The 12,063-nt window shown below is 41.9% G+C and overlaps 1 protein-coding gene across 1 annotated transcript in view; it reads right to left on the bottom strand.

The window, feature by feature from the left end:
• Positions 1-12,063, bottom strand: part of WTIP (WT1 interacting protein) — a 120,568-nt gene that overhangs the window by 22,536 nt on the left and 85,969 nt on the right. Inside the window, exon 3 of the mRNA XM_050922819.1 lies at positions 10,582-10,649. Coding sequence (XP_050778776.1) covers positions 10,582-10,649 — 68 coding nt within the window. The remainder of the gene's footprint in view (positions 1-10,581; positions 10,650-12,063) is intronic.

Raw genomic sequence — 12,063 nt, 5'->3', positions numbered from 1 at the left:
CTCCAGCCCTGCATACAATTTCCCCACCAGATGTGGCCCTCGGCCCAAAAAGTTTGCCCACCACTGTCCTAAAACATTAATGCAATTTTATTCAAAACAGATGTCAAGAAAGAATTCAATTCAAAAGACGCACCAGCTAATACAAACAATTATTTCAGAAGTGGGCAAGCACCACTTTCTCACTAGCATTTTTTCCTGACTCTCGAACAGAAAAAATTACCGTGCTCTACTGACCAGTGTTTGGCATGAGTTATACACAACCACGAGAGCTTTATTTCCCTTTTAAATGCACTTCAGTTACACAAATGTACTTTTGAGTATAGTATTAGGAACAGGAAAAGATAACCTGGCCTTTTTATCAGCACCTTATCAAGGAAAAGGGTAGTGAAATGATGACTGGCATGCAATCAACTTGATTTTGCACCACACTCTTTGGGACACAGTAGAACAAGGAAGAGCACAGGACAGTTACAAGAACCTTTCCATAATGATGGCACAAAAACAGAATTTCATCTGTCCTCTTTTGTGTCTCTTCTGCAGATTCCCAGAGCATGATTCTTGGGATCCATCTTTAAACATTTACAACTTTTTCTACCTTATGAGGCAAGCCATCAGCCTGGTCTGAAACTTAATTCCTAACTGGATGACATACTTAAAAAAAAAAAAAAAAGTTGTCTAATGCTGAGTTACTCAGAAAATGGGGAGTTCTTTTTTTCCTTCATCCACACATTTCCCTGGCTTATTTACAGTATCAGGTCAATATGTGCAATTACCATTCTTTTCTGGACTTTGGAGATTTTGTTGGACTCTAGCTGTTCTCAGATTTCTTCAGGCCTGCAGCTTGACAATATTTCACCAATAGCAGCATTCATCATTACCTGTCCCAGTCTACATGCCTATGTTTTTATATGAACTCTTGTTTAGGGGTTTTCATCTTCAAAAATTTGTCCTCCAGGATTAACTCCTTGGGTAAAATCCTGGCCCCACAGAAGTCAGTGGGAGGTTTGCCACTGACTTCCACTGAGCCAAGAATTCACCCCTTTTATCATATGTATAAATGTCTCACATTGAGATGAACCCAAACAACAGCCAGCTCCACATGTCCAGAATTCTGCATTAAGATTCAGATCCAAAATTCACAGGACAAATCAAACTTCCAGATCCAAACACCTCAGGACACTAAGGAATTGTGCAGTTTGGGCCATCTCTAGTTCTGATGCAACACTCTAATGCAAGATATCCTGATTCATTTCACTACTGTCAAATCTACTTACAATATAAAACTGGGATCCCACTAGCATCTTGCAAGCTGTTGAGAAAAACTGAAGAAAACTGGGACAATCATTGGATTATTATTATTATTATTATATTATTTTTTTACCCCAAAACCGACAAAGTGGGTATTCACCCACGAAAGCTCATGCTCCAATATGTCTGTTAGTCTATAAGGTGCCACAGGACTCTTTGCTATTTTATCTTGTTTCCTCTCAAATGGATTATGCTAATACATAATATATCAGTTGTCTTTGTTTTCAGTGGTATCATCAGGGGTCCTAATGCTACTTTAACACAAGTGGCTTCTTTTCTTTTTGTTTCTAATATATAATTGTTTGTGTAGAATACAACTAATAGACCAGATCCTATAAGCATTCTCACTATGGGATGACTACAGGGCTTGAGAGCACTTGAAGAATTGAGTCCCGTTATGTAACATTAATAGATTAGCCGGTCCCCTTCCAAGCTTTATTTCCATTGTTTTCTTAAAGATTTTAATAAACACCCTTATCCGCCTTATGATTAGAAGGTGTATTTTAATAATTTTTTTAGGTAGACTGCATTTAAAAGTAAATATTACATTCACATACTTATCTAAACCTTCATTTACTACACTATTCCCATTAGCTGGGAGACTAACTAACAAGCTACAGCTTTCACCATTTACCTTTTCAACACGAGTCTATTTTCTGATTAAGAATCTCAGTTAGCAGAGATGGTGCTCTTTGACTAATGCACTGCTTCCAAAGCTCACCTCTCAAGGGAGACCTACAACTATTTATACTCACTGAGATGGAAAAATCAAACCTGAGACTCTAGCTGACACCAGCCTCCATTACACTAAATAAAAACTATCTTCCTAGGGCCCCAGCTACCAGGATGGGGCTTCTCTATCTTCCACACTGCCAGGCTTAGCAATAGCATATGCAAAAACTACAAAGAATTATCTTATTATTAGATAGTTACTATTGCAATAGTGCTTAGAGACCCAAATTAGTGTCTGAGCCCCATTTATACTAGGTGCTTTAGAAATGTACGATAACATACTCCCTGTCCAGGCTTTGTTTGGTAGGAGGGAGTTATTAAACAGTTTCACACATCTCTGTTTATAAGACTCTTGTCAACCAATCCTACAGATGAGAGTTCTATTCTATTCTATTCCATATTATATTAAAAACAAAAAAACGCTATGGTAAAGCAATGCTAACATTGCAAAGTCATGCACTCAAGGGTGAGGAAGTGCCAGAGGTTCCCTGCACATCTTTAATTTGGCCCCTCTGTGCATAGGCAGTATGATATACTCTTTAATTATAGACCCTTCTGCCCCTCCCCATCTCCTGCTTCTTATCCCTCTCCCCTTTACCACCTCCCTCCCAGCTCCTGCTCCAGTCCCCTTGGCTCCTACCTGTTTTCCCTGCTCTAATCCTTTCCTGCAGTCTCCTGCCCCTATTCTTCCTATGACCCAGTTCCTGCCTACCCAACACTCTATGCCTACCCCTATTCCTACCTTCTCAGGTCCTGCTCTAATCCCTTCATCCCCACAGGCTCCTGCCCCCGTCCCTTCCTTCCCTACCCTTCATTCGAGTCAGGCTCCTCCTTTCTCCCCTTCCATGCTGCCTCAGTACCAGTAGGCGGTGCACTGAGAGCAGAGGAGAAAGCTTGGTGCACAGCGGGTCCCTGACAGAGGGGAGGCGCACATGGAGGGACATCTCTGCTTAGCCCCAGCATTGTGGGCTGGTGCATTCTCAGTAATTTTATGGGGATGGTGCATTACAATCTGGACAGCATTAGGACCTGTGAGGGCCTGGAGCATGCTCCATGCAGATGGAATCTTTGGAACATTTAGCTGCCAAACTCTATTGAGCATCTGCAAACTGACTGGTTGGTCGAATCTGGTGATTTTATTTTTCAAACGGGGATGGCAAAAGGCACTGCATTTTCCCTAATTTTTTTTCACAGAAATGGCTGAACTGGGTGAGTTGCAACTTATTTTTTTATTATTAGCCTGAGGCAGACACCTGGTATGGAAAATTTCAGTGTAAATGGCTAAAGTTTGGCAAAGTTACAAGTAACTGAAAAAAGACCCTTATAATGGAAAGTCAGGTAACCTTAACTATCGGCAGTACTACTTGTGCTGCCTACACAAGTTCTTGTACAGCCCTCACTGCCATAGTATCGAGCACTTTCTACTAGTGTACTAAGTGACGTGACTAACATCTGTCATGTGTGGGTCATCTTCTCTCTCATCCCCTCTCTAGGGGGAAATTCTCTTGTCTCAGTCTCCACAAGATCCCCCTGCTTCTCCTCAATGCTACTACCTCAGTAGAGAGAAGGGAAAAAACCCTATCTAAAAGAATGACAAAGATGATAATAGATCTCAGACTTTGGTGACATTTTCTAAATCTTTTTGCCAAGAACAACAATAATTTATTTAAAGTTACTTTATGGGACTTTTAAACATTGAAGGGGAAAGACAAATTGGCCATGATTAAAAATTACTGAACTATTTTTCTTTCCCCTCCTTCCCCCCTCCCCAATTATACAGCAATTTATCAATAAAATGGAACAAGTATTGCCTGACTGGGATTATTTATTATAGCGGAAGGCATTTATTTTTACTCACTCCTCCAAGAACAGCACCCCTGTAATAGCTAGTTAGCCATGTGTGTTCTATGAGCTTTCAGGGGAGGATTAAACTGTCATTTGTTTTATCTCCTTTCATGAAGTAACTATCATAATAGGAGTGAGGCAAGAGCTACATGTTGCTAAGACTTGCTGCCTTAAAGAGAGGATAGGGAGCACTGGCATCTCCCCTGAAACCAAAGGAAATCTATATAATATTTTTTTTATGTTCAATAGTGCGCTGCATTAAGTGCTTCCACTGGAAATTAACAGAGATTAGTTATCTCAAGAATATACTTCTAGAGAAGTAGAATGATCTGTATTTTTTATCTGATTCACTCACTGCATTTAAGCAACACAATCCAGGTTTAAACTTTTATAGCGATGGCATAGTTCAGCATCTGCAGCGGAGAGCTGGAACTGGGATGTCAAATTAAAAAATGGAGTGAGCCATGCATCTATTGTGTGGCCCTGGCTTGACAGCCCTAGTCTTTAACATATACATTCATAACACTGGGTACAAGCAGGGCCGTTACTTGCTATAGCATCACTGCTGCCACAGCATCAGTCATTCTAGTAGAGGGCTTCTTCGTTTGTGTGGCGCAAACCAGAATGTTTCACGCTGATGCCGGGCCGACCAGGCCCAATTTGAGTGAGAAGCGCTGCTCCCACCCCCAGCGCCACTCACATAAATTTGGCTCAAAGGCGTCCCCCGTCAGGAGAGCAGGGCCAAATCCGAGCAGTGCTGCAACTCTGGAGATTGCCCTGATAGCCCCCCAGGACTGGAGCTGCAAGAGCTGCTCCCAGAGGGGTGAGTGCAGGGTGAACTCTGAAATCCCCTCTAGGTCTCCCCCCCTAGCCACTGGAGGCAGGACCTGACCTGCCCCAGAACCCCCTACTTGAGGACGGCACCTTCCTATGTAGTTGGCTGTGAAAGGCACTCATCGTTCCCATCATTCCTGGCCCAAAAAGGTTGGGAGCTACTGCTCTAGTACCTCTTTGTCCCACTCCATCCTCTCTGCCTTATCTGCAACTCCACCAACAGCACTAAAGACTTTCAGTGGTCCCTCTCCACAGGTGAAGACAGAGAGAATCCATGCTGTCAATAAGAGAAAACAGGTGGAGAACTGAGAAGAATATACCTACCCATAGTTTTGCTGGGTGTATCTATGTCCAGTGAGGTGGCAAAGTTTGCAGATGATACTCAGCTGCTTAAGACAGTTAAAACCAAACTTCAAAAAGATCTAACGACACTAAGTGATTGGGCAACAAAATGGCAAATGAAATTTAATGTGGATAAATGTAAATAAATGCATATTGTATGTATAGTTGGGGTTATTTTTTCCAATATGATGCTAGCTAATTTAGCTACAGCTAATCAGGAAAGAGATCTTGGAGTCATCGTGGATAGTTCTCTGAAGACGTCCAGGGAGTGTGCAGCGGCAGTCAAAAAAGCAAACAGGATGTTAGGAATTATTCAAAAAAGGGATAGAGAATAAGACGGAGAATATCTTATTGCCCTTATATAAATCCATGGTACGCCCACACCTTGAATATTGCCTACAGATGTGGTCTCCTCATCTCAAAAAAGATATACTGGCATTAGAAAAGATTCAGAGAAAGGCAACTAAAATGATTAGGGGTTTGGAATGGGTCCCATATTAGGAGGGATTAAAGAGACTAGGACTTTTCAACTTGGAAAAGAGGAGACTAACATATGATGGCGGTATGTAAAATCATGAGTGGTGTGGAGAAAGTGAATAAGGAAAAGTTAGTTACTCATTCCCATAATATAAGAACTAGGGGTCACCAAATGAAATTAATGGGCAACAGGTTTAAAACAAATAAAGTTCTTCTTCACACAGCGCACAGTCAACCTGTGGAACTCCTTGCCTGAGGAGGTTGTGAAGCCTAGGACTATAACAGGGTTTAAAAGAGAACTAGATAAATTCGTGGAGGTTAAGTCCATTAATGGCTATTAGCCAGGATGGGTAAGGAATGGTGTCTCTAGCCTCTGTTTGTCAGAGGGTGGAGATGGATGGCAGGAGAGAGATCACTTTTTCATTACCTGTTAGGTTCACTCCCTTTGGGACACCTGGCATTGGCCACTGTCAGTAGACAGGATACTGGGCTGGATGGATGGAACTTTAGCCTGACCCAGTATGGCCATTCTTATGTCCTGCCTTCAGGTTTGGTGGTGCAGTGGAACTCGCTCATAGTGAATAATAATGACGATAACATCTACATTTCATCCATAAAGATCTCTAAGTGCTTTACAAACAATGGGACACATTTTCAAAAAATGCTCAGCACCTAGCAACTCCCATTGTGACACTTATGGACAGACTTCCAGAGAGTTCAGCATCTGATATGCAGCCAGTATGCTGAGCTCTTTTGAAAATCTGGACATCTATGTTGTTAGTTAAATGGGAGCAGAAATCTTCTGAAAATATGGTCCAGAAATCGCATCATCACTGAAATGCAGATGCCTCTGGAGCAGAAAGAGCCAACGTACATCCTGCTGCATGACTGCGTCAGGAGGGGATGAAGTGGCCAAGGATGCCAGGGGAAACCTACATTCTTATGAGAAGAGCCATATGTTCTCCCAGATCAGACAGAATATCAGTTTTTTAGGGTCTTACTAAGATCCACAAACAGAAAACTGAACTGAACTCAAAGCTGTTCTGTTAAAAATAGCACCACTCTGGTTCATGATCCGACTGTGAGGGGTTCTTCACCAGGTGACAAGGAGACATCACTGTCCTGCTGACCCTCATTGTCTCTCTTGCTAAGAGGGAGACGAGAGGCAGCGACAATTGCTATTTCTAAGGGTCTGTGGGCAATGAAACATTGATGACCATGCAGCTGCCTCTGGGAATCAATGGAAATGTTGTCTATGCCACAAGCCTGTGTCAGAACAGGGCTTTCTGGCTGAGGAGTTGTTATTCGGATTCCACCTGTGGCCACAGGGTGCTAGGCACTTTCTAAACACAGAGGGAGACACAGTCCCTGCCCTGAAAAATGCAGTTAGGAGACTGTGCTCAACAGCTCATTTTGTTTGTCACCTGTACAGGATCACACCATTACAGAAGTGCTGCACTGTAGCTCAATGAAGCTGCCCTAGGATTTCCTAACATGATTTATAACCATATTATCCTGTTCACACTGCAGACAAAAGCCACGTGAGAACATGGGTGCCCAAGTTAAACAACTGCTTGTTGGCATGGCTAGAATTATAATATAGGCAGCCTGAAAGCAGCTCTTCAGTCATCGTCTTTTATGGTTGTAACAGAGGGGTGGGGCCAAAAATTGGCCTAGATCAGTGGGTTTTTTGCTCTAGCTCTGACCATAACGGGGCTGCAGTGAGCTAAAGGAGAATTTCCCTGGTGCAGGAATATCGTAAGTGTGGCAGATGTCGCCCTGCTGCTGTCCCCGCATCCAGCCTGGGGGTGGTTGGGGGCATGCTGTCATAGGAGGAGGAGTGGCCAGAGCACTGAGGGCTGTGCAGGTTCTGGGCTGGGGGGCAGCCTGCAGGCAGTTGTTGGAGGCTTCTGGATGTTAGATTGGCACCCTCTTCCTGAGCGGGGGTCATCTGTGTTGTGCCTGGCAAGAGGCGTAGCAGAGAATCTAGCCTAACACATTTTAAGCTAAAAACCTTAAATGTGACCATTTTTCCAAACGCATCCCCATAGGATTATTTCTGACTAACATCTGCTATTGGCATGGTGGATAGAAGCTCCTTCCCTTGGCATGGTTAAAACTAGACTGGACAAAACACTAGAAAACAGACTGTAGGAAACAATCTCACATTGGCAGAGAGGTGGATTGGATGATCTCATACTTCAGTAGTGTCCCTGTCTCTAACATCTCTACTTCAGTGTTACGGTGACATCCGGAGGGAATCCAGAGTTGAAGCTGCATGGAGATTCGTACCTACAGTGGAGATCAAGCACTGCATATTGGCTACAGACTTATAGCACTTACTCCTTAAGGGAATGACCAGATTTTCTAAGCAGCTAGGAGTAACTCTGTTCAATAGTTTAGAGGTCAGAAGCAGTTAAAATGGCTCCTTCTTTAAATAAAGGCTCACCGCCTCACCTTTCTTTTAGCTGCCTCCAGCTAATTAATGGCTGAGCTATAGCATTTCAAACTTTAGGCCCCATGTTATGCAAGTCTAGACTAAAGAACTAGGTTAGAATTTTTTATATATATAAAATAAAACAATTCCCAGCATTCTTGTTGTGATTTGTATCATGGGAAGCTGCTGGAGGATGTGTTCTTTCTAAAGCAATCGGTTTACAGCACAGGCAATGAAGGGTTCAGAGCTTCACTGTGTCCGCTGGCTCCCCAGCAGCCTCCCAAGGTCTGTTCCCGAGGCAGCACACAGCAAGCCAAGACCTTAAGACCTGTCAGAGCTCATCAGTAAATGCTTCAGCTTCACAAACCTAGTACTCAGGGATGCCCTGAGTGGACCAGAGTTCACCTTAGGATCCCTACAACCTCTGCTTCGTAGGGAGTGTTCGCTGCCAGCCTACCCATTCCAGGATCCCTGTAGCTAGAACAGAGGGTGGGGGTGAGTGCAGGAAGAGCAGCTGCTCAAAAAATGGTGGGGATGAGGGGGGTTTCAGCAGAAATGTTCAACTTTTATCTAAAACCTTAATAAAAGATTTTCTGCTGAAAACTGAGAAGTTTTGACCAAAAAGGTTTTTGACCAACAGTTCTGGGATTTTAGCTGAAAGGCTCTCAGGTTTTCAACAAATTATTGAAATGTTCTGAGGAAAGCAGGCACCGTCTGTGCACAATTTGTTTAGTCAAAGTCCCTATTGTCTATTGAATAACAGTCTCAATTGAAAATTTTCAACCAGTCCTAAGCATAAAGTAGGGTAGGGTTGCCAACAGTCCCTTATTTTTTTGTCGCTGTACAACAAGATCAGGAGTTGCTGAGTGCTGCAATAAGCAGCAAGAAATATCCCTGGAAAACATAGGTGAGTACTGCTTATTATTATTAATATAATATACATTAGAATATCATTAATATAATATTGTGAGGAGGGATAGGGTGGGGGGTGCTAAGAAAACAGTTCATTGTATTTCAAAAACAAGGCTGGCAGATTGGAAGGTGAAGGTATTGCAAAGAGTAATATAAAAACTGTAGGCTGTTTAAAGGAGAAATTACCAGGTCAGAATATAGGGCATGTCTTTGTATTTGAATAAGCAGGTGTTTGGCTTGCAGGAGAAGTAGGTTTTATTGGAAGAGAATAACATTTTTCAGCTAAAACAAAAATTACTTGAAATATGGTGTTTTGCAAAACTTTTCAGTGTAATTACAAGTATTTTGATTTCTCCAGAATTTCCTGTTTTTTACCAAAAAAAATCAAACAAAGAAATTCTGTTTATATTTTTTTAAAATATTGACATGTTTTGTTTGGTGGTAAAATCCCACTCACTCACTTTTTTTTTTACTTTCCTCCCCCTTCTTCCACTGGAAAACAGAGAGGGTAAGGAGTAAAAGCAATGAGAGCACATGGGATTTTCCCTACCAAAATTTCAAACGAAATGAAAAAAGATTCATTTCTTTTGAAATTTTTTTGCAAAATATAGTTACCTTTTTTCAACCGGTTCTAGTTCTGGTGACACATAGGATGGGACTAGGGGTGTGTACAGGTAGGTATGAAGGTAGATATGATTCCTATACCAGAGATTTCCTTGATTTTTATGGGCTGCACTGATGAGAAATGCACTTGAAGCCCTGGAACTGTCAGTTAAAGTTTTTGGTGTGGGACAAGCATTGTTTGAGGTTGTGTGAAGATATTAATACCCTCATGACATATGGATGTGGGGTAACCTCAGACACTAAGCCTCCAAAAGGATGTTGCTGTTTCAATAAATAGGGAGCCAGATGCTGTAAATTCAACATATTGATTCTTTCATTTGCTAACCTGTAAGCAAACATTTGACACTCCTCTCTGATTTCAGTTCTCAAACATCATCTCCTCTTAATCTCGATGACGTATAGAGTAACTGTCATTCAACCAAATCATTTTCTGTCCGTTGAATTACTTGTAGAATCCTCCCCTTAACTGAACAAATGTATTTTTGGAACACAGCTCAGCAGCTCCATTTTTCTTTTCATGAATCAGCCCCTAATAGCATACAGCACTTGCAAAGTCACTGGGTCTATTGAGAGAAAATTAGTTGTTCCTCCATGGTTGACAGTTTTCAGCAAACCACACTGCAGCTCCACACAGTTACAGAATAGTGATTAAAACTATGCCTTTAATAAAGCAACACTGTACACAGTGATGACACACTGCAGTCTAAGAAGTCTCCCTTCTTGTTATGATTGGTATTCCCCAGATGTTTGAGTTTGAGCTTAGGCTTGGCAAGCTTTGTTGCTGCAGTTCAACCCCAAAGCTTGAACAGCTCGTGTTTACTCTTGTAATTTATACTGTGAGATGATTTACAGACAGTTATGCACTTGGTTTCATGACTACCACTTCAGACTAAGGGCCCGATCCTGCTGCCACTGAAGTCAATGGCAAAACTCCCGCTGACTTCAGTTGGTGCAGGGACAGGCTCAAAGGCTAACTGGCCTCACACTACATATCAGCCAACACAAAAACAAACAAACAAACAACGCTCACTTTTAAAAACAAACGGAAGAAAGGCTGAAATCTTACTTACTAGGAAGTCTTCTTCACAGTACACTTTACCATTGACATTGTAGAAGGCTTTTCCTCGCAGTCTTCTCCCTGTTAGTAAAATATTTTACTGTCAGAGTCTTGTACTCCATTTCCATAGCAAGAGTCTCCAATACAAATGTGGGTTTTTTTTTAAACAGATGATGTACTGAACACCATCAAGAATGATATGTTCAACATTTGACCTCAGGGGCACTCCCTCCCCATTATTTCCCTTTTCTCATTTGCATTATTAGCTAATATTTATATTACGATAGTGCTCTGTACTCAGTGGAGATTGGGGTCCCATTGTGCTAGGCATTCTACAAACCCAGAAGAGAGACAATCCTTGCCTGTAAGGGTCACACTGCTTGAATGCTCCTTTTATTAAAGAACAGTTATTGTCCGAAAAGTATGAAATAAATGTCATATTCTTACATAACATCCCCAGACACAATTGCATCTGCTAATACTGCTGACAAAACGGCTTCTGTAAAACTCACAGGTGAGTGTATGTTATAGGTCCCTTGCTGTGCCACTCCATAGAGGTTATGAGTTGCTACACACACCTACTAGAGACTTGTGGCTTTTTAGCTCAAGCTGTAGTAGCTCTTAGTTTTAGTTTTGAAGTTCCAGGTTCAATCTCTGGTGTGTCAGCCAAGATGGTGGCCATCGCATTTGCTCCTCTTATCATGTCTGTGCCAATGCAGCTAACTGAGAGTGGTCTGGATTGTTCATCATCAATAAAATTGACAGCTAACTTCTAACTGCAGGATCTTTATTACTGGCCATGGAATCCAGCTTGACTTTCAGATCCCAGTATAAGAAATTAGAAACAAAAGCATCTTAACTAACTTGAAAAACTGAGAACATTTTATTAACACCCACAAGCACCTTAAACTGGCAATATGTACAGGTGATAGAGGACGGAAACAGATCTCAATTTCAACCTTTGAGGGCTTACTATATTATAGTAGCAGTTTAATTGTATTTATAATGTGTGTTCATCAATATGAACTCTGGACCTCTTTACAGTTTAAAAATATAGGACAGGCTTCAGATTAATCTCAACAAAAACCGAGATATATAGGAACTCAAAACACCCACAACCAGTCACTTAGACACAAAGGGTCTAAGTCTCCTCTCTCTCTCTCTCACACAGGCATAAATCAGGAGTTATCTCAGTGTCAAAACCTGTGTGCATAAGAGACAAATCAGGCCAAAGGAGCCAAACTCTTCCTGTTGTAACTCATCTCCTCGCCACTGAACTTTGTTCATCACCAGGGATTTATCTGGCCCAAGCTACCACCCATTCTAGTGTGCCCATCAAACCATTAAGAGGCAGTAGCTTGGGTAAAGAGATGGCAATATGCCCTGTTAAGAGCCACACACAAGAAGCCATTTGCAGTGCACAACAACGTGATTGAACCCACCGACCTATGAACAATGCAAGGTACCCTATGCTTACAGGCCAATGATGATGCTC

Source organism: Gopherus flavomarginatus, chromosome 14, assembly GCF_025201925.1.
Source record: "Gopherus flavomarginatus isolate rGopFla2 chromosome 14, rGopFla2.mat.asm, whole genome shotgun sequence".
NCBI lineage: Eukaryota > Metazoa > Chordata > Testudines > Testudinidae > Gopherus > Gopherus flavomarginatus.
Note: the sequence above shows the minus strand (reverse complement) of the source record. Positions and strands in the feature narration are given on the sequence as shown.